Source organism: Eulemur rufifrons, chromosome 21, assembly GCF_041146395.1.
Source record: "Eulemur rufifrons isolate Redbay chromosome 21, OSU_ERuf_1, whole genome shotgun sequence".
Taxonomy (NCBI): Eukaryota; Metazoa; Chordata; class Mammalia; order Primates; family Lemuridae; genus Eulemur; species Eulemur rufifrons.
In genome coordinates, this window is record NC_091003.1 from 21,633,619 (window position 1) to 21,656,128 (window position 22,510).

A 22,510-nucleotide genomic window follows, 5' to 3' on the forward strand; every position below is an offset into this window, starting at 1 on the left:
CAGGGACAGGTATGAGAGCTAAAGGAGCTCAGAGGGGAGGAGAGGCTCTCAGCAGAGAGGCCTCTGTCTTCATGGGGAGGTGGCTCTTCAGATATTCCTGGAAGCATGGGGAGTGCTTAAGCAGGGGATATTCACAAGGACAGCATCCCAGGCAAAGAGGCCTGCCTGAAAGACAAAGGCAGGGAAAGGGTTAAGAGGATGTCGAACAGTTCAGCTTGGCTCAGCCAGGGCAGGGCAGGGGGAAAGTGGGTGGCCAGAGACCAGGCTGCAGAGCACAGCTGCAGCCTTGAATGCCACACCAAAGAATGTGGACTTGGTCTGCCACACACTTAGGGTCCACTAAATGTTTTAGACCAAGGGAAGGACATGCCTGAAGCTGTGCTTGCGGAAGATTAATCTAACTGCTTGGGCTAAATAGACTGTGGTAAAAGAGGCAATCACAGAGGAGGTCTTGTGGAGCTTATCCAGGTGGGTAGAGACGATGAGGCCTCAGCTGAGATCATGAGTTTGGGGGCCGGGGTTACCGATGGGTAGGGCAGATGGAACAGATTCCGAAGATGTTTGGAAAGAAGAATTAGCAGGATGGGACAGATTGGGTTTGAGAAGATGGAAGGAGACGCGTCCCCATTAATAGGATTAGAGAAGAAGCAGTGGCATTAGGAAGGATGGGGTAGGATGCAGGAGGCAGGTGAGGACCCTCCCGTGCTCCAGCCTCTGGCACTCACTGGGCGAGAGCATTTTGTAAAGTGGGCAGAGTTTGCTTCACCCTGTGCCACGCGAGGCCTTCTCCACCCTCTGCGCCAGCCCCTCAGGCTGCTCCGCCACATATTCACACGGACCCAGCAGATTATCCTGCTGCCCCCACCAGACAGCAAACACACTTCGCTTGGGGTGACTGTGCTGTCACCACAGGAGGAATGTCAGGCCTTGGGGCGTTTTCTGTTGATACAGGACTCTGGGCCTTTCTGGTTCCTTTCACTCTGCACCAGTTAATCACTTCCCACCTATACCCTTAAACTTGATTCAGGTGGAGACTTTTTTTTTAAAACTTTGTCATTCCCTCCTCCCAATCCTGTCGTATCCCTCATCCTGCTTTGGGCATCCGGGAACCAAAGACAATTCTGGCCACAAAAGATGAATCATCCTCACTGGCCTTGTGCCCTCCAGGTACAGAGGAGGCTCAAGCGCCCACAAGGGGGCCTGGGTCCCTCCAGGCCAGTGCACACCTGGGTGTCCTTGATTGCACTGAAGACCTAACCATGGGTCCCAAATCGTTGTACCCTAGTGGCCTCCAACATGAACTAGTTATTCTGCCAGAGGTTCTGTGAGCCTCGTTGTGCCTCTTGGAACAGCGCACAGCAAGCTGGTTCCCTCTTCTGGCCTGTTCACCTGCTGCCATAGCTCTCCCTGAGTCTTCCCCAACCTTACCTCCTCCGGCCGTTTTTGGTTTCTAGACCTTCCCTGTCTTTATCGCCTTCTTTTGGCCACTTGTTAATTCTGCTGGGTGTAACTGAGAGATTATGATCTCGTGGCAGGCATGTTTACGTGTGGCATTTCAGTGCAGTGATCACCTGTGGTGTCAAGAAATGAGCAAATTCTCCAGTCTCCTACCCTTAGTGGGGACCTGGAGAGCCCCTTCAGCCTGGGGGAGCCATGTGACTGGGTGTCAGTGCAGCTTGAGGCTGCAGTTGCTTCTTTCCCGGGCATGTCGCCCGACGTTAGCCAGTGCTGCACTCAGTAACTGAAATGTCCATGCTGTTTTGACGTGAACTGATGGTAGGCCTGGTCTTTCTCCTCCCACTTCTCATCCCAGCACACTGTTTCTTTCAAAATTGTGCAGGACTTTACTCTGATCTTACTCTGTTTTATCTGTCCAGCCCTCTGAGGTCATTTTGCATTCTGATCCTGTCAGCCCAGACATTTACTATATCCCTTCTCTGTTCACCTCTTTAATAAGCCCAAACTCCCCTAATTTGTAGACTTTCAAGAACAGATGGGACAGTATGCAGCTGAATACAGGAAATGATCCATAATCATTGCCCCTTGCCTAAGTCAGCTGCTAGTTCCCCACCCACCTCCCAGTCCGCAGAGACCAGAGGCTTTCAGGTACTTGACTTAAATTCATACTGTTTCTCCATCTGGCAGTGGTTGGGCAATGGCAGTGAGCAGAATATAGAAACCACCCAGCAGCCCTCTTTCCCCACTGCCTTCCTTCCCTTCCAGCCTCCTTTCCACTCAAGAACACTGGGCTGGGTGTGGTGGCTCACAACTGTAATCTCAGCGCTTTGGGAGGCCGAGGTGGGAGGATCGCTTGAGGCCAGGAGTTTGAGGCTACAGTGAGCTACGATGGTGCCGCTGCACTCCAGCCGGCACAACAGAGCAAGACCCTGGAGTTATTGCTCAGTTGCCCTCTTGTGTTTTTTGCACTGAGAATGGATTTATTATTGCAATGATAATAATAATCCTGGGCATGTATGTTACATATACTTTCCAAATCACTGTCACACTTATTACCCTAAAAGTGGGCGTAGCAGCTCAGAGAGTGACTTGCCCAGTCAGAAGTCAACGGCAAGGCCAGGGGTTGAACCTGGTGTTTTGACCCCCCATTGAGAGCTCGGTGAAGCAGGGTGGTGGTGGGATTATTTGGCGTCTCTGGACTAGGAGGAAGGGAGGATCCAGCTGAAGCCCGGAGAGACAGCCTGTTGGTAACTGCAGGATGCCTGGCCAGCTCCCTCCAGTCCTCCTGAAAGTTCAGAAACTAACAGAACAGCCATGACATTGAACTCTGGGACTAAATTTTCCTAAGAGAAAATGTGATAATTTCTAAAATTCCCATCTATAATAATTCCAGAAATCTCTGAATATAAACCAGGCTCTATCTCCCCTCACTCCCCTTTCCAACCCAACTAGAAAATGTGGGTGGGTTGAGAAAGAACAGAAAAGAGAGATCAAAACTCTGACAACCCTCTGACAACATTTTAACTTGAAAATTGCCTCCAAATGGATGGCATAATTCTGTGTAGGCAGATGTAAATCAGGTGCAGATTTACTCAGATCTTCTTCCTTAACTTATTTCCTAACAAACACCCGGAGGAGATGGGGCCCTGAGCTGCCTGCTGGCCTTTGAGAGGCTCACGGGACTCAGTCTGCTCTGCAGAGCCCACCGCAACTCCTCAGTTGGGTGTGCCCGTCTCCCCCCGCAGACCCCCAGCGCCTGTGTCGTCCTCACGCCCTCCCCACACCGTTTCTGGCTCATTCTCCTCAGTCGACTGTTGCCTCCCTGTGCGCCCCGCCCCCGAATCTCAGAGTGCATCAGTGGGTCCTTGCTCATTCAGTGGCTGGGAGAGGGACAGAGAGCTAGGGGAGAGGGCTCAGGTCCTACAGCACTATCTGAGGGCTTAGCTGGTCATTAGGTGCCAGTCCAGATGGCCGATTGCACAACATCCCACCTCCCAAAAAACAAAAATGCTTCTTTGGACAAAGCAAGGAAGTGTGAGTGGTTCCTTGCAAAGCCTTTCCCATGGGTGGGAAAAAAGCCCCTCTCTCTGAGGACCCTGGGTTTGTTACACCTGTCACCTGCCCAGCCTCGCGCCGACTCCCCGGCCTGGCCTCTCCCTGGGCCCAGCCCCTCTCCAAGCCTAACTAGTGGGAGGCAGTGGAATTTGTCAGGAAGTTCTGCCGTGCTGCTCTTTCTCCTCTGGAACAAGAACGGGTTGAGCCAGAGGGTCTAAACAGGTGCTTCTGGCACCTAGGCTATGTGTTCCCTGGGTTGTCCCCCTCCTTTGAGGCTGTGTGAGTCATCTGACATTCTCCCGCCCCCTCCCCCGGCTCTGCAGCCTGACAGGGGCTGTCCTAACAATGACAGTGACTGCTAATGATGAGTGACAGCTGCAGTGAGGGGGCACCTTGGGACAGAGAGGGCATGAGTGTGGCAGCTACAAGAGGTGGTGGTGATCTCACACCCTTACAGAGCAGGAAGGGGCCAGGGAGGGAGCCAGTTGCCTCACAGCACACCTGGGTCTCCCCAAGTTCTGTCCCCTCTAAGGTCATCTCTCCCGTCAGCAGAGGGGCATTGCCTCGTGTGCAGCACAGGAGCTCAGGGAGAGGGTGGCCGTCCGCCTTGGTGAGAGCCTGTAGCAGCGGCCGTGCCAGGGAGCTGCAGGGCGTGGCGGGATGGGAGCAGCATGCCAGGCACAGAGTACTGTCCTGACCCACCTTCCCTGCGGCCCCAGGGGCAGGGGCAGGCTGCACAGAACCTTGCCCACTCCCTGAGCAGTTGGCTTCCCCCAGGTTCCTGCTTCCCCACCACAGCTGGAAAGAAGGCCAGCCTCCCATTTCTGGGCTCCCGAGTCTCAGGAGATCTGGGGGCATCGGCAGCTCAGCTCATTTCCTCTCACTCCCAGGCAGCCCGTCCTCGCTGTCCTGCTGTGTTTGCCACCCCTGGTCCGCACACAGAGCTGTGGCTCTATCCATCTTCCTCAGTTGCCGTGCAGAGGAACGGGCCTTAATACAAACAAGGAGAGCTTCCAGGCAGGCATTCGGGAGGGGTGGCTAGTGGAAGAGGTGACAGGGAGCCCTCCAGAAGGCCTGTCTCTCACGAGGGCCAGTGATGAGCCAAGTCCCAGCCTGAGCCAGGCCTCTGCTCCCCGGCTTCCCCGTGGCCCCAGCCATGCCTGCTGTAGCGAGGGGCTGGGGCTGCCAAGGACACGGGTCTATGATAGGACCCTCGTGCTTGGGACAGGCCTGAATGAAGCATGCCATCCACCCCTAGCCCTTTGGGAGGAGCAGGGAGAGGGCAGAGGGGCCCTTAGAGCTGCAGAGCTTGCAGCAGACCAGGCCACAGCCCCCAGCAGCCTGGCCCAGGGCAGTGTGGACCAGGACAGAGACCCTGCAGGGCTCGGCGGTTTCTCATTCCCTGCGCCGGGCTTCACATCTCCCTGGTGTTGCTGCTCGCTCCCTGCTGTTGAGGTGGGCTCTGCCCACAAGCATGTTCTCATGTGCACGTGTGCATTCTGTTTCATGGTCAGAAAGATGACACACGTATGTGTTCATGTCTGTGCACACGTGCTTACACTTAGGCCTGTTCACAGTGGGAATCCACACAGGATGCATGTGGACATGGGACACTAGGCCCCCGGGGACCCGAGGAGGCCTCGGCGCAGAGCCGTCCTGGGGAGGACTCGGGCACACGCGTACCCAGAAGCCTTTCCTGAGCCCCTGGCCCTGCCCTCCCAGCCCCAAAGCCTGTACCCAGGGAGCCCAGCACCCATAGCCTGGTTCCCAAGAGGTCTCACAAAAGGCTGGGGAGACGAGGTTTCTTTCTTCCCCCTTTGTAGTTTTCTTTCTGGCCTCTCTCCACCAAGTGGTGCTGAGGACTGATTGCACCTGCACTGTGGCTTCCTCAGCACAGCCCGGACTGCTGTTCCACCCTCAGCGCACAGGCAGCGCAGACCCTCGGAGGGAGCAAGCGGGTGTGGACAGGGGGTGGCCTCGGTGCATTTGTGTCAGCGGTTCTTAACCCTGGCTGTTCATAAGAACCCCAGGAAATTACTGCTGCTCGGGTCCACCCAGGCCAGTTAATCCAGTGTCTCCGGGGCAAGGGGCTCCGGCTTCAGTGTTCTTCGGTGCAGCCAGTCTGCGCTAATGAGACCGTGAGACGGCTGAAGCAATTCTGTGCTGGTTTGGGGATAGTTACACGTGCATCCATGTAGTAAAAGTATAAAGATGTGCAATGGAAAGAAATGAAATTCAGGAAAGTGGTTGTTTCTGGACACAGGAAGCAGGGCGACGATGTGGGGAGGGGTCAGGTGCATCCTCTGTAATGTTCCATTTCTTAAGCAGAGTGGTGGGGACATGTCATTTTATACTGTTTGGTTGACAGAGTTCATCATAGGTTAATGGGGGAAGAAAAGGCATAGATTTTGCAGTCGTACAGAGCTGGGTTTTAAGTTCACTTCTGCCACTTACAGCTGTGTGACCAGGGCAGGAACTTCACCTCTCCGAGCTTGTTAATCGTCTGTACGACAGGGCTTCCAGGGCGGTGTGATTGCCCGTGAAGTTCCAACACTTCTTCCCGGGTCCCAGCCCGAATGAGACCGAACTGGGACAATCACAGCTCCCTGCCAACCCCAGTCAGGAGCAGGTTGCTAATTGTCCCCAGCCCTTGAACCTCTCCGGCACAGAGGATGGCACCACCTTCGCAGGCAGGAGGCCCCCGAGGCAGGTGTCGGCGTGAAACAAATCCCTTCCTTACAGGCCTCTTTTGCTGGGAACTGGGGGAGGGAGACTCTAGGAGAAGGCCGTCTAGCCCCTCCAGTGCTGTTTCCAGATACCTTTGCGGCCTCTCAGCTGGCGGGTACAGCAGGGCAGGATTTGGGGGTACAGCTCTGAGAAGGTAACATATGGAGAGATCTTCCCCTAAGGATGTCAGGAGGGAAGGAGGGAGGCAGGAGCCAGGTACCACACCATGAATGCTTGGGGCTGGAGGGTGAGCGGCTGGGGAAAGAGCCCCATGTCCCACAGCTCCTGGGGGCCCTCTCATAGAAACACAGGTCTGGGGGCTGGGCACGGGCGTTTGGACTCTGGAGCAACCAGACAGCCTGTCGCCTCAAGGACAGGAGCCTGGGGAGGCCCCCCAGGGCAGGGTGTCTGTCTGCACGTGTTTGCACACTCTCACACACACACCACACACACCCACGTGTACACTCGAGGCTTGGTTATAGGGCAGGGAAAGGAACTCAGACACCACTCTCAGTGGACAAGCTTAAAACACAATGTGGCTCATTTTTATTTTATCTCAGAAAAACACATTCCCTTTAGAAGGAAAGGCCGTTGGACAGGGCCTCTAACTGGGCAGCGCTGAGCTGCCCCGCCCACGCTCATGGCCTGCCAGCCCGGACCTCTCCCCTGGGGCCTGCGCCCACGCTCTGGCACTGCTCTCTGTCCTTGATCCCAGCTCTGTCACCCCAAGAGATGGCCCTGGGACTGGGAAGTCCACGGCAGCAGGAGAGGACTGCCCGGGACTCCCTGGGCACAGACTCTGGTGCCAGGTTAGCAGCAGGACTGGCAACAGACCCAGCAGCCAGGGAAGGAAAGATAATAAAATAAAAAGGATTTCCTCACACTTACATTTTCTCCTGGAAAAAAAAACTGTCAAATGCCACATCCGGGCCCAGCCACTCCTGAACCCCAGGAGTCTAGGAGGGTGACGTGTGTATAGCAGGGGGCCTGTGGGCGCCACTCCCGAGCCGCAGGGCCAGGCCAGTCTTCTGTGCCACAGCTGCTCTGTGGAGACAAGGTGGCATTTCTAGATGCTCTGGAATAGGGGACTGGGCCCTGCCCAGCCAAGACGCTGCTGGTGCCGTGGCCCTGGCCTGGTGCAGGGGCTCACAGCATGAAATATCCGCTTCCTTGGACCCCAGCCCTTCTTGCTGGGCCTCATGCTGCTCCAGCCTGGGGCTCCCTCCTCTCAGTCCAAAGTGGGGACCGGCCGCCCACAGGGTCTCCCGGCACACTCATTCTCTTCTCCCAGCGGACTGGTCCAGCCAACCAGAAAGATAAAGATTTCCTTCACTTCAGAAGGGGCAAACTCCACGGACCATCAGGACACTCCTGCTCCATCCTGGGCCAGGGGGTCCTCTAGGCTGGGGGACTCTGGGAACACGTCCTTGAGCTCGTGGCCAAGGAGCTCCACGTCAGAGAGACCCATGTCCCCGTGGGACTCATGGGCGCTCCCCCCACTCACCAGCCCCAGGGCGTAGCCATTGGGCCGGCGCTCAGGATGGGGAGCGCTGCCGTTGGCCCACACCCCTGGCGGGTGGCCATTGAGGCGGAGGCTGACCTGCTCTCCGTCACTGCCGTGAGCTGCCAAGGCCCGGGCACTGGTGCCGGCTGCCTTGAAGGGTTCTCGCTGCCTCAGGACGTGGCTGCGAATGATCTTGCGGAAGGTCTGGCGGAACTCACGGATGCGGTAGGCGTAGATGAAGGGATTCACAACAGAATTGGTGTGGGAGAGGATGATGGCCAGGTACATGAGCCACAGAGGGGCGTGGCTGCACTCCGGGCAGAAGAAGGTGAAGCAGTTGATGATGTGCAGGGGCAGCCAGCAGAGGGCGAAGAGCCCCACGATGATGGCCAGCGACTTGGCCGCGTGGACCTCCTTCTGCAGCGTGGACCGAGTCCGCTCCCCGGGCAGCGGCTGGCTCTCCATCTGCTTCAGCTGTCGCCGGGCTGCCAGGAAGATCCGCAAGTAGACGCCCAGCATGAGCAGCAGGGGCACCAGTACACAAGCAAAGAAGTTGTAATACACCATGTAGTTCATGGGCACCACGTCCTCGAACAGACAGGCCACCTGGCCGTCCCCGCAGCCCTGCGAGTGGTTTTTGCCCTCTTTCGGCTGACCGCAGTTGTTCCAGCCCAGCATGGGAGTCAGGCCGATGGCAAATGACAGCACCCAGCAGATGGCAATGATGCCCTTGGCCCTTGTGCCAGTCACCAAGCCATTGTACCTGAGGAGAAGAGAGCAGGGTCAGAGATCTGAGAAACCGGGGTTAGGGAGGGCCGAGAGTTGAGAGGCACAGAGTGGACCCGGCTCCCCCATTTACTGGCTGTAAGGTCTCGGACCCGTGGCTTCTCGCCTCCTTGGCCCTGTGCCTTCGTGTGTTAAGTGGAGGGGGAGGCCTTGCCTTTCTCACAGGCTGCTGGGACGTAACGAAGAGTGGGCACCCCAGAGGTGGAAACCACTGTAAAAACGTCAGATGATCACTAAATAGTTTTAGGAGTGGTCCTGGGACTTACATAGTTTAGTTTGTGGTGGGGGCGGGGGGGGAGGGGAGTATCACCTCCATGTTGGTTGATCGTTGTTGATACAACAACACGTTTCCCTTCAGAGAGTGGGACGGATCTGGGGGGCAGAACCAGCCAGATCAGACCCGCAGGTGTATCAGGCCTCGTACTCCATGCCCTGTTCTTCCCCATTTGACTTGGGGTCTCAGGAGAGGCAGCACAAGGGGGTCATGGAGGGGTGGAGGTCTGAAGCCAGATGAGATACCATTGCTTCTCTCCAAATCCACCCACAACCCTCTGGAGAGAAATGAGATAATTGCATCTTAACATTTATACGGCGATCTTAACATTCAAGAGGAAATACTCGGATGAGGTACTGAGGTCCAGAACACAGTAATCTACCTCGGATCACTCAGTATTCCGGAGAATCTGCTGATCCCCAGTCCCAGACTCCACGAGAGGCTTGATCTGCCAGGCAGGAAGCAGACCTCAGCCCCGCAGGAAAGGTGGCATAGACTTTACAAAAGAGTGGACAATCAGGCCGGGCGAGGTGGCTCACACCTGTAATCCTTCAAAGTCGGGCTAGAGATTTTCTTGGAGAAGTTCCCTACCCGAGCGCAGCAAATCCCCACCTCATCCAGGCGCCTTAAGGGCAGGACTTTCCTGCATCCATCTCTTCATTGCCAGCTCCGAGACAGGGACACACAGTCAGTGCCAAGGAAAAGTGTGCTCCACTTAGTTTAGAATTGGAAACAGTCACAGAAATGATCTTGTCCACGGGTGGCAAATACAGGTGCCTACAGGTGGCACCTGCAAGAGGCAGGGTGGTGGGGTGTTTGCTCGGTCCGCGCTGCCGTGCAAAGTATACACCCACTGTTACCAGGTCTCAGGAGGGGCTGGAGGTCTGACTTTCTGGGTAAAGTCTCCCAGGATTTAAATTTTGTCAACTAATTCAAATTAAGGAGAAAAAAAAAAAAAAAAAAACTCGGTGACTTCTGACCTCTTATCTAGTCTACTCCTCTCATTTTACAGGTAGGGAAGCTGAGGCCCAAGGACAGGAATGGACTTGCCATGGACATCCCGGGAGCCCGGAGGCAACTCAGGCCAACGTAAGTCCATCCTTCTGAATCTCTTATGTCAATTCTGAGTCCACACAGCAACCACGCAGGCCCACGCTCAGGAGCTCCTTAGCCGTACCCTGCAGGGGCTTGGCCACCTGCAGCAGGACCTCCGCAGGAGGGTTCCAGACTTGCCCGTTTCTGCCAAGCAACAGAGAGCCGCCACTGGTCCTGCAGCTGCAAACATGAAGTCGCAGGCCTTTTTTATTCCCCCATTAATACTTAACATAGCATTTACTCTGTGCCAGGCACCCATTGTAGTGCTGTACAAAGAGTAATTTATATGATCCTCATTGAAGGGGAGGCTATATTGATTTTGATATCTTTCCTGAGAAAAGCAAATCCCTGCTTGTGTTCTGGACCTGGTGCGTTTCTGTAAACAGGAGTCTTCTGAAACTTTGTCTCTGATCCTCAGTTTCCTCGTTTGTGAAATGGGACTGAGTCCCGGACCTGTCAGCACTGCCCCCTAAGGGCAGAATGTAGAACCAATGGGTGGAAATTACAGGGAGGCAGATGGCAGCTCAGAGTAGGTAAGAACTTTCCAGCTGAGCTGATCACAGGAGAAATGGGCTGCCCCGAGCAGTAGTGAGCTTCCTGTTGCCTGAAGCAATCAAGCAGAAGCAAGCAGCTACAGGGCAGCACAGAGCTGCCTGGGCCCCGGGGCCACCTGCTTCGCTGGTTTTCAAACTGTTCTCCAGCAGCAGACCTTCCGCCCCACAGTCCCAGCAAGTCACAGAGGCAGAGCTGCTGGGGAAGAGAAGGGGCTTCACACGTATTTATTGAATCAGTGAGCTGGTGGGGACACCAGGGCCCAGCCCGGAGGCTTCTAGGAACACAACATGGAAATCCCCGCTCTGTCCAGTTGTCACTTGGACAGACGAGGGAACCCCACGAGGGGAGTCTCACTGCACTCCGCAAAGACAGCCCAGAACAAGTGTCAGCAGCACTTGCCCGTGTCTGCAAAGAACACCTCTGCAAGGGCTCCCGCCGCTGCCTTCAGGGAGGGGAGAACTTCCCACTATTCCACACTCTTGTTCCTTTTTAATGTTTGGCGCATGCAAGTATTATTTATATTTTAAAAAGCACAAATAGATTAATCTTGTTATTCAAAAGAAAGCCACTTAGGCCGAGAGCCCTAGTGCCCAGGGGCCTGGGGCAGCATCAGGGCCCAGGCGGAACCATGGCAGAGCCTCAGCCAGGCCCAGCAGCATCCCCTGGGCCACATCTGTGACTAACATGGTCCCATCCTGGCCTTCCAGACCCCAGACATAGACCTTCCAGCTGGAGGAGGTGCCAAAGCCACCTAACATGGCATCGTGCCATTCCGGGAAGCCCAGGGCTGTCAGAGGACGCAAGTGCCAGATCCGCTGCCCACCCCTCTGGAGGTGCCTCTGCATCCCCGCATCCTCCCTTGCCCTTCCTGGGGGATCCCCGTTACCCACAGTAGGGGCTCACCCTGTGGTCCAAGAATATGCCGCATGGTCCTAGGTGGGAATCTCTGTGCTTTTGTACCACACTGAGGAGAAGGTGGGGCTTTCCTAAGTTGTCCCAAGGAGTCTTGAAGCGCCACTGACCCACAGGGGAAACCCAAACTCCTTCCCCCGGCACGGACAGGCCCGAGTCAGCGGCCACCCGCCCTGCCCACTCTCTTCATCTCTTTCTGTCACTCGGCAGCCAGGTCACCTCTCCCCGGCCTAGTGCCCACACGCTCATTCCGTCCTCTGGGCCATTTCTTGGGCTTTATCCCCTCCCGACTCACCTGCCCCAACACACATGCCACGAAGACCCTGCCTATCCCGCAGGACCCAGCAGGCGTCACCTCCTCCAGCCCTCCCTCCCCGGCCTGCCCTCTTTAGCAGTCAGGTGGATTCACCACATGTGACTTCAGGCCTTGGCACCCACTGCCACCCTGCACCTTGGCCTGTTCCTCAGAGAGTGAGGGCACCCACCAGGGCTGCCGTGAGAGGCAGGAGACAGTGGGGCAGCATCCCCTGGGATGAGCAGCCTGCGTCTCTTGCTCTGAGTCTTCCGTCCTCTGGGGACACACAGAGCCACGTCTCCGCCTCTGGCCCCGCTTTTCTCACGGACTCCCTTGACTGGGCCCTGCCCCGGCCCAACACGTTCCCTGCACTTGGGAAAGAGTAGACAGATTTTTCTACAACGGAATTCTTTAGAAAACTGTAACAGCGAGGGGTACAGCCCTGGGGTTCGGCATCCAGGGCGCCGATCAGAGACTAGACCTCAGAGCAGCCGGCGATCTTTCTCAGTGGGGCAGGAACAGCGGAGAGCGGAGGCCGCGCTCCCAGCTGTGCAGGGGACAAAGGAGGGGTGGGAGGAGAGGGCGCCCGAGCCAGGCATCCACTCCAAGTCCCCCCTCACACCCAGCTTGCTCTCAGAAGCCCCCACATGGACACCCCCACGTGCCCAGCAGCCCAGGGGCCCCAAGGAATAGGAAAGCGAAGGGACCAGAGGGCCAGGAACAGTGTGAAGGGCGCTGGAATCCACCCATGTCAGGAGATGCTCCTGTGTCCTTCCCTGGCTCTGGCTTCCCCGTGAGTAACAGGAGGGTCACAACACCCGCCCTGGCCGAGCGCTGGGCGGGAGATCAAAGGAGACGCCATGCTAACATCCTTTGCAACTGTAAAGCTCTGCCCACGGGGGAGAGAGCAACACCGTCGTCCTCCCCCCACCCCAGCTCCCTGTGGAAGAGACTGGCCTGAGCCTTCCAGAGCCTCACCAAGCACAGCTCCAATGGGCCACGGTCCAGCTCCCAAAGGTGGTGGAAGTCAGGATGCAGACGGGTGGGGGAGGGGGCTGGGCGACAGCTCCATGGCTTCAAACCTCTAGCAGCTCAAGAAAGATCTGAATCCCCACCCCATCTGCCCCACCAACCTCCTCAGGGTCCTCGTCACTCTCATCAACTCACTGGACCCTCATGACACCTTTGTGAGCTCAGGGAGACAGAGAGACTTATCTCATTTTATAGATGAGGAAATTGGCCCAGAGAGGGGCAGCTGGCTTTCCATAGCCACACAGCACATCCCATCCTCCAACATCAGGGATTCTTGACTCTCAGAAAACTGAGAGGGGGCTGGGTGAGGTGGCTCATGCCTATAATCCTAGCACTCTGGGAGGCCGAGGCAGGAGGATCACTTCAGGTCAGGAGTTCGAGACCAGCCTGAGCAAGAGTGAGACCCCGTCTCTACTAAAAATAGAAAAATTAACCAGGCAACTAAAAATAGAAAAAAAAAATTAGCCAGGTGTGGTGGCATGTGCCTGTAGTCCTAGCTACTCGGGAGGCTGAGGCAGGAGGATCACTTGAGCCCGGGAGTTTGACGTTGCTGTGAGCTAGGCTGACGCCACGGCACTCTAGCCCAGGCAACAGAGCAAGACTTTGTCTCAAAAAAAAAAAAAAAAAAAGAAAGAAAGAAAAGAAAACCAAGAAAGAAAGGTAAAGACAAAGGAAGAAAAGGTGAGGTTCTTTAAATTGAGAACAGCAGCCCTGATGTCTCCCTAGAATGCTGTTCCCTTTGAATCAGAGAAGAAAGCGAAACCGAGGTCTCTGCTTCCCCTTGGGGTGGTCCCCTCTGCTCCCACCAGCGTCTGGGCTCCGCCTCGGCCCTTGAAGTAGCCTCTGGGCCTCTGTGTTCTGAGCCGTCACTGACACACCTGGACTCTGCTCTGCCCCCCTAGAGCAAGGGGGATGGAGGCTTGGGGGCACAGGCTGTGCCACAGACTGTACCTGGAGTTAGACAACCTTTGACTGACCCCCTCTCAGGGCCAGCCGGGGTCCCCTTCCCCTTTGACGAGGGTTCCAGGCGCTCCCTGGATACAGAGCATCCCCAGGGTAGCGTGAGGCCCCAGCTCGCCCCTTCTTGCGAGCAGCTTAGTGTGGGTGCCTGCTTCCCCCTTAGAGCCCAGGAGACAGGAATGGCTGCTTGGTGCAGGTTCTGGGACTGCTCCTCAGCAACTGAAGTCACAGTGGGTGGCAGGCCACATTCCTTCCCAGGCCTAGTCTCAGCTCTGCTACCAACTCTTTGTGTGGCCCTGAGACAGCTGGCTTCCTTCTCTGAGCTTCATTTTTCCATCCAGAAGATGAGAGGAAATGACCTCTAGGGCCTCCTCGGGTTTGATGCTCTAAGTTTCCATTTGCTCATTGAACCTGGTGCTCCTCTGCACCGGGTCACCCTCAGCCTGGAGTGGGGCTGCTGGGGCCACCTGTTTGGGGAATCCACCATGGGGACAGCCTATCCTGGTCCTTGAGAGGTGCCACCTCGAGCCTTGTCCACAGCCTCAGGGCCCGCAACCACCCGGCCGTGGAACCTGGCTCCGTGGTGGAGGGCCAGGAGGTGGGGCAGGAGGCCCAAAGGAGGGATGCGCTCTCTAGCCTCATCTGTGGCCTGGGTAGGTGGAGGCCACACCAAGTAATCTCAGCCTCCGGGAAAATCTTCCTTTACACAATACTTGGCTGAAGTCATTTCGCAAACGATTCACCATAAAAACCCCCTCTAACAGCCAGCCCCTGTGCGCACAGCCTGCCTCCAAGACCATGAGTCCTTGGTGACCTAAGGAGCAACAGAATTTGCATATAGGTCCAAGTGACTCACTGTGGCATTTGGCCAAGTCACTTCCCCTCTGCGGGTCATTTTCCTAATGTGCACACTGTGAGGCCCGCCCAGAGGCGCTGGGGAAGGCGGGCGGTGGGCGGGCTCCTGCTCTGAGGTCCTGCGGTTTCTCGCGGTTCCCCACCCACCCCGGCATCTTGCAGGCAGTTTTGCTCGTGTATGTGAAGACGGGCCCAGACGCACTGGCCTGCCGTGTGGGGGTCACTGGGCCAGCGCTGCCCTCTCAGCCCGATGCCACACTCGTCTGTCAGCAGCCAGAGCACAGCTGGCTGCCGGCAGCCAGCGTAGCCCGGGGTGGGGGTGGGGCTCTCTGCCCGCGGGATCCATCAGATCAGCACGAGCGTGGCCCTGTGCCAGCCCGGGCAGCCCCTGCTGAGCCCCAGGGCCCTGTCCTCAGCTCGCCATGCTGACACCGCAGTCCAGGCCCTGACCCTGGGCTCACCCCAGCCCCAGACACAGATCGGAGCCCGGCACAGGCGGCCTCTGCCCAGACGTAAGCCCCGGCCCTGCTCACCGCAGCGGGATGCGGATGGCGATGTAGCGGTCAATGGCGATGGCCAGGAGGCTGAAGATGGAGCTCTGCGTGAGGACCAGGACAAAGCAGGCGATGAACAGGCAGCCGTGGCAGGCGGCGCAGAAACCGGTGCTGATAGTGATGGCGAAGGGGATGGCGAGCACGCCCACCGCGATGTCGGCCACCGCCAGCGACACCACGAAGTAGTTGGTGACGTTCTGCAGGTTGCTGTTGATCCACACGGCCCAGCACACCAGCACGTTGCCCAGGATGGCCAGCACGGCAATGACCAGCTCCACCATGATGTACACCCAGGAGCCCATGGTGGGCACGGCCACAGACCGGCAGGCTCAGCAAGGACGCGGGCCGGGCCAGCTCACGGTCCATAGCTGCAGCCCGGCCGCCCGCCCACCTGGCCCAGGCCCCTGAGCCCCTTCCTGCCAGGGGGCTCTCCAGGGGTTTTTTCACAGACGACTCTGAGTCTCCCAAAACCAAGCCCTCTCCAGGGGCTCCGGTGGCAGCACCATGGCTCAGCCGGCTTCAGGGCTCCTGAGCACCTGCAAAGGGAGAGCCCGGTGAGACGCTGAGCCACCTGCACGGGCGGGCCCGGGGGAAGGCTCCCCGCCCCACCCACGCCCACCCGGCCCCTGGAGGACCCTACTGCTTCAGATCCCACCCACCTGCAGGCCAGGTGTCAGCCCGAGGATGCCGCCCACCCCCTTCCCTGCCTCGTCTGCTGTGGTCACTGCCAGGAGGCAGGAGAGTCAGGATTCTGACGCCCATTGCGGAGGACGTGAGCCCAGAGAGGTCCTGAGCAAAGCTGCTGCCCTTGGTCCTGCCAAGACCCTCACACAAATCCCTCCCAAACAGGCCACCCCTTCTCCCAGGCTCTGCAGGATGGGTGCAAGAGGGACCCATGTGGACAGGGCATGGCCAGGCCCCTGCCAAGAGTCCGGGTCACCCCAGCACTGTCCGAGGCTCCCTGCATTCCCCCAGCCCTGGGTGTTGGAATCATAGCCTCTCCCACCCTGGACTCAGGATGGGATCAGCCACAGTCTCTGTTCGCTTTCTAGGGCAGCGGAGGGTCTCTCAGTCAGACACGTTGGCTCCCCATGCGCCATCTCTCAACCCTCCTGTGGCAGCCTGGCCCAGTCTCCTGGGTCCTGCACTCCCTGCCAGCCCCACGACCCTCCCTCTCTCCTGCAAAGGCCCCTAGGCTCTCAGGCTCTCTCAGTCCCGCCCACCTTCTCTCATGGGGCCAGCTTCTGAGCCCCCGACCTGCTCCACCCCCACGGGCTCTCCTGGGACATTCCACCCCCATGGGCTCTCCTGGGACATACCCGTGCCCACCTAAGGACTGCCCAGTTACAGGACAGGCCGGAGGCCCCTGGAGCTCTGGTCCGCAGGGCGGTGGGGAGCCATCTGCTCCTGTCTTCCACTGCCAGCAGAGGGGAAGTCCTCTCACGCTACTCCCGGCCGCTGCCTCCAGGTGCCCGCGCCAGCCAGCTGCGCGTCAGGGCGGGACTAGCGCAGCAGCTGCTCTGAGGGAGCCGCCCTGCTCCCTGCCCTCCGCCCACCTGCTCCTCCGCCTGGCTGACACGGGAGTGACTGACTCGCGCTGGGTGCCAGGCAGAGAGCAGGTGCTAAGCCAGGACTCACTGGGGGACTATGGGCAAGAATGTTTCTCCTTGCCAGGCCTCAGTTTCCTCATTGATACAGTGACATGGTTGGACCCCAGGTGACGTCTAGGGGCCATTTTAGCTCTCACTCATGATTCTATGAGAAGCAAATAAACAGATTTGAAATGGCTTCTCCAGAGTCAAAAGACATGTCACGGAAACAAAAGGAATTACTGACACCCCTCAGAATTAGGAGTCAGTCTCCCAGCAGGCCTGAGCGCAGCCCAGCCCTGTGTGCCCCTTTGAGCTTGTGAAACGGTCTCAGTCCAAGCAGCCTCTGCTCACTGAACCGCCTCTCTGGGAGCTAAGAGGCCCCCAAATCCACCTCCTTCCAGTCCTGACCCTTTGTGGGCAGCAGCGTCACCTTCCTGCACACCAGAGGCCAGAGGTGGCCTTTCACGTGGGCTCAGGCAGCCACATCTTTCCTCCCTCCAGGGTGCAAGAGATTGAGCAGGACCAGCAAACTCAGAAGGCCACTCCTGGTCCCTAGCCATGTTCAAGGGCCAGCCCTGCCCCCCAATCTACTAGGAAGTGACACAGGGCCGAAGTAGTGACCCCCAAGTTTCCTTTTAGCTCCGATGCTGTCAGTGCCTTGGGTGGCAGGAGCTGGGACGAGCAGGGGCTGCAGCCACACCTTCCGGGAGTCCCCCGTGCCCAACATGCCCTTTTGCCCCCACTAGTGAGCTTGGAATGGAACATCTGACACAGGCCAGCAGGCAGGAGGAGAGAGGAGGGAAGAGGAGGCCAGAGCCCTGTGGGAACCGAGGGGTTGGAGCAGCCTGCGGCAGTTGGAGAGGGCTGAGTGTTACTGAGCCCCTGCTTTGCACGGAGCGCTTGCCAGCTAGCCGCTCACAGTGTCCCTGGCAGAGACGGGCCAGACCAAGTCTCCTGGTGCCTTTCCCAACCACGCAGGAGGCACATGGCTGCCCCTCGGTGCTCCTGGCCTGTAGCCCGGAGCCGCGTTCACCAGGGGCCTGCCCAGCAGGCCCTGTGTGATAGGTACTGGGGGAACCAGCGCTAGGCCCAGCCTGCCTCCCACCCAGGTGCTGGCCTGTGGCCCCTGTGTGGCCTCCCAGGCCGGCACCCCCAGCAGCAGAAGCAGCCTACCGTCCAACCTGGTGCAGCGAGGCCTCGAGGAGACACCTCTGCCCAAGGGCTGCTGCCTCTGAACACCAGAGCCTCCTGGGGAGAGAGAGGACGACAACCCCGTGGCGTCTCTCGGACTCTCTAGGGGGATCCGCACCGAAGGGTGCCAGGACCTGCTGCCAATCTGACCAGCCCAGGCTGGAAGGCCGACACTGTCCCAGACCACCCTCCAGACTCAAGGGTCCTGCTGGGGGCAGACGAGGCAGGACACACCGCGTTTCTGCCAACGTGAGGCAGCCCTGGGGGCTGGACTGGCCACACCAGCCAGCATGCCTGGCTCGGAAGAAGCCTCCCAGGGGCCTGACCCGGGCCTCTGTTCAGCAAGGGTCTCCCAGCAGCCCTGGGGGCCTGCGTGCACACCCCCAATTCTTAGGGTCTCCCTACCACCTTCTGTGCAGTGGGCCCCCATGCTGACCAGCACTGGATGCCAACACCCTTCTTGCCTACACTGAAGCCACCTCCCTGCTGGCCACCTGTCTCACTGAGTACAAGAGACCCTCCTGCCCAGGCCAGCCTGGTACAGGGCTACGGACACATCCAGGGCTCCCGCTGGCAGGGTCTGCGCAGGCGACCACACTGCACATCCTGCTCCCCCTCTGCCCCTTCCTCTGGCATTCCCGCAGGCTCTCCCAGCTGCTGCCGGGCCCACAGGCAGCCTGGTTACCTGTCAAACCAGAATCCACTCACCGCTGTCCCCCGCCTGAGAAAGCCGATCAGTGGAGCCAGAGGCACCCTCGGAGCAGGTGGAGGAGGGACGAGGCTGGGAGCACCTCCTGCTGGAGGAGTCCGCGGGGGAACAAGCTACTAAATGTAGGCCGGCAGATCGGCTGGGCTTGGGGCACCCTGCCTTGTAGCCTTTGCTCAATTTCTGTGGCATAAACGCTCCCATTGTGGCTGATTGCAAGCTACTAATGTGTCATTGACTGGAACTGGGAGGCAATACACAAAGTCAGCTGGCGCCGGGTGCCAGCCACCACTAAGCCACCAAACCCTAGGCTCTCTGAGAGGCTACCTGCCTGGATGCCAGGACACCACAGCAGACCCTCCTGAATAGCGTGCACAGCCTGCTCAGGAGCTTCGGGAATGACAGTCATCCGTGATCTCGCTGGCCCAGGAAACCCCTTTTACAGGCGAGGAAGCTGAGGGCCAGAGAGGTGAGGGGACCACTCCCGGCCTCACCAAGAGCAGTGAAGGGCGGCGCAGGCCTGGGGGATGCCCGCAGAAAGCACAGCAGCAGCTTCCAGGGCCATCTGGCCCCTCGAGGCTTCCCTCCCTTCAGAAGCCTCCCAGTGACAGGAAGGTCGGAGGCCCAGGAGGGGGTGGGGGCAGGGCCAGGATCTGGCAATTTCCTAGCCCTCTCTGTTGGTTCTGTGTATCTAATTAATCCTTGAGTCATCTGTTGCTAGCTGGGAGGGGAAATTAAGTATTAATAATGTAATATTTCCCTGTGATTGTCCCTGGTTGGGGACAGGGCAGAGGGCAGACGCTGTCCCATATAAACTGGGGACACATGCTGTGGAACATGCACGATAAGCCTTGAAAGAACAACCGTGTAGGATTCCCAGAAGTCAGACTCAAAACTGCCACTTCCTCCTCCCCCCCACCCCGCCCCGCCACTTTAATTAAAACTCCATTTAATCAAAACCCACACATCTCGTGGTCCACTTCTGGCTCCTTGTACGTCAGATTAGCAAGGCTCTCTGTACACATGCCCAGATGGTGGCTGAGACCCCCCAGAGCCTGCGGGACGGAGGTGTCAACTGGCTTCCAGGCAGCGCCCTGCACACCTGCTCCGGGTGGGGCCATCGGCCACGCACAGGGCACCGTGCAGGGACCCGGACTGTCGCAGCCACACCAGGCCTGTTCCCGGGCGCCAGAATCCTAGCCTTAGAATCCTCCTGCTACTTTCTTTTTTCTTTCTTTCTTTTTTTTTTTTTTTTGAGATAGAGTCTTGCTCTGTTGCCCAGGCTACTAGAGCACAGAGGCATCATCGTAGCTCACTGCAGCTTCAAGCCCCTGGGCTCAAGCTACTTCCGAGTAGCTGGGACTACAGGTGCACGCCACCATTCCCAGCTAATTTTTCTACTTTTTGTAAAGAGGGGGTCTCGCTCTTGCTCAGGCTGGTCCCCCAACTCCTGGCCTCAAGCGATCCTCCCATCTCAGCTTCCTAGAATGAGCCACCACGCCTGGCCAAAATACTGCTACTTTCTAATAGAAAACGTTTACCCAGCACCTACTCCATGCCAGGCAGCGTCCCAACTGCTGGACCACAGGGAGCTCTGTGTCCCCTGCTGCTGTGCCTGGCCCTGTCTGGGCCCAATCCTATGGCAGGGGCTCCTCGGAGGAAAGAGCCCAGGAGTTTCCGGTGCTTCAGGTACCTACATGTCACCCCTGTCTCCAGGACCTCAGCTCACACTTAAGATAAGCTGCAAACCACAATTACATAGCACAGGAGGAAAATCAAGGCTAAGAAAGATAAGCAACAGTATAAAAATATGGAGATTAATTCATCCCTGAAGAAAGGAAGGTCCTGGAGCCATCCAATAATGATTTTTAAAGACATTTAGGATCTTTGAAGAGATAAAGAAAGGAATAGCATTTATAAACAAGAATGAGAACTTATGAACCAACTGACAGAAAGAAAACAAATACAGGTGGACGTGAACAAGAAATAATACTGATATAAAATCCCAGAAATGACAGGCAGGGACTGAAGGACACAAGGGACGTGATGGCTTCAGGCACGCACGCACGCAGTGGGAGAGGCAGTTGGGGATTTGAAGACGGCACTGAGGAATTCTCACAGAAACCTCACAGAGAGACAGAGCGGACGCGGAAGCAGCCGAGACGCACGGAAGGTAGATCAGCAAGCGCCAGCGTGTGTCCCCCAGGAGCTCGGCAGGAGCGGGGAGCAGCCGTGCTCCCTGGAGGTGGGCGACCCCCAGGCGCTGGCTCCTCTTCCCTGCCTGCTCCAGGGCTGCACGGCGGCTCCCACCTCCGGCACCGGGTGCAGGCCGGGCCCAGCACCCAGGCGCACCTGGCACTGCCCCTGCCCCCACCGCGGGGCGTGCGGCTGCCGCTGTCTGCTCCTGGGGGCAGGATGTGGGCAGGAATGGGGCCGACAACCAGCTCCTCACAGCTGGAGGCGAGGGGGTACTCAGCAGCCTCACCTCGGCCCCACATCACCAGCCCTGGGGGCTGCCTCCGCCTCACCCCGCTTGCAGGGCCTGCCCAGCTCCCTGCTCCCCAGCAGGGCCGCAGTGGGCCCTGCCAGCCCCCCGAGTCCAGGCCAGATGCCAGAGAGGCCACAGGCCCCCAGTCCTCCCCACCCGAGGTGGCTACTCACCCCCTCACATTCGGCTTCACCTGGCAGCGCCCCTGCAAGGGGCCAGACCTCACACAAAGGTGCTGGGGGCCGCGCCTGCTCCATCACATGCTCCCCGAGAGCTGAGCCAGAGGCTTCCCCTCTGCACACGGCTCCGCATGCACACACAGGCCGCGGCGCGATGGCGTCACGTGAAAGGCTCAGAACCTGTACCTCCCTCAGATGGCGGATGACGGGTTCTGTGCTGCTTGAAGAGGGGACGTGGGGGTGTTTCTAGATGCCCCTGAGCACAGGGCCTGAGGTGGGACCCTGGCAGGAAGCTTGCAGGGGTGGTGCTAGATACAGGGCCCCAGGGGAGCCCCTGAGGGCAGCTGCACTGCGGGTGGGAGGGACCCACTGCTGGGGTCCATGGGGCACAGGTGTGACAATGCAGCCTTGGAGACTGAAGGGAGGTGGGGATCTGGGCCACCGTGGGCACCGGGTGCAGCCCCCACCACCCCAGAGCCCGGCCACCGCACCACCCCCATTCAGCAGCCCCCACCAGCCGGCCCAGGGTTTGCAGCAGCCAGAGGGGCCAGAGGTGAATCCCTGCAACAAATGGGCAGAGACCTGCAGCCCAGACACCAGAGGAGTCACCTGAGCGGCACCCCTGCCACTGCTCAGCCAGCTCAGGCAGCCTCTCCTCCAGGTGACAGCAGCTGCCAAAGACCTGGGCCAGCAGCGCAGCACATCGCAGAGGTGGGAGCCACGGAAGGGCAGCCCCAGCCCCCGCCCAGCACCGGGCCCACAGGAGGGGGTGTGGGCCCAGAGGGAATCTCGAAGGCTTCTCATAGGAAGGGCCATCTGGGCTGGACTTGGAGGACATGGAGGTGACGGGAAGAGGTGGGGAGAGTCTAGCAAAGAAAACAGCCCGTGGCGGCTCCGAGGTAGGTCAGAGAAGGCCTGAGGCAGCTCTGGAAAGCGGAGTCCTGCCCTTCCTGTGTGCCGGCCTGAGGGGCAGCTGCTCTCCCCTCCATCTGGACCCTGCTCAGGCTCTGGCGGGATCCCAGGCCTTCCAGCTGCGGGGCCAGGGGCCTCCCTCTCTGCCACCAAACTGCCCCTTCCCACCACCCAAAGCCCCAGATCCTGCCCAGGAGGGAGCGGTCCCTGGGGGCTCCTCTCTGCAGCCCAGCTCCGTTCCCTTCCCCCCATCAGGGACCACCGTGCAGCCCTCTGCTCCCTCACCGCCTCTGACCAAGTCCCTCGGGCCAACCCCTCTCTTCTGCAGCCCCCAGCGCCTCCTGGGGCCAGACTCTCCCCTGGGGGCTGGGATCCTCCCT

At 58.5% G+C, this 22,510-nt stretch overlaps 1 protein-coding gene across 2 annotated transcripts; it reads right to left on the bottom strand.

The window, feature by feature from the left end:
* Positions 1-6,754: 6,754 nt before the first annotated feature.
* ADORA2A (adenosine A2a receptor) lies at positions 6,755-21,287 on the bottom strand. Of its 2 annotated transcripts, none has more exons than XM_069497427.1 (3): positions 21,233-21,287; positions 15,042-15,598; positions 6,755-8,507 (listed from the first exon to the last, which is right to left on the bottom strand). In XM_069497427.1, exons 2-3 carry the CDS (start codon positions 15,362-15,364, stop codon positions 7,601-7,603), a joined length of 1,230 nt encoding a protein of 409 aa, XP_069353528.1. In that variant the 5' UTR covers positions 15,365-15,598; positions 21,233-21,287; the 3' UTR covers positions 6,755-7,600. The 2 variants fall into 2 exon arrangements, with proteins under 2 accessions (XP_069353528.1, XP_069353527.1); XM_069497426.1 differs by having other exon boundaries at positions 21,213-21,287.
* Positions 21,288-22,510: the final 1,223 nt, after the last annotated feature.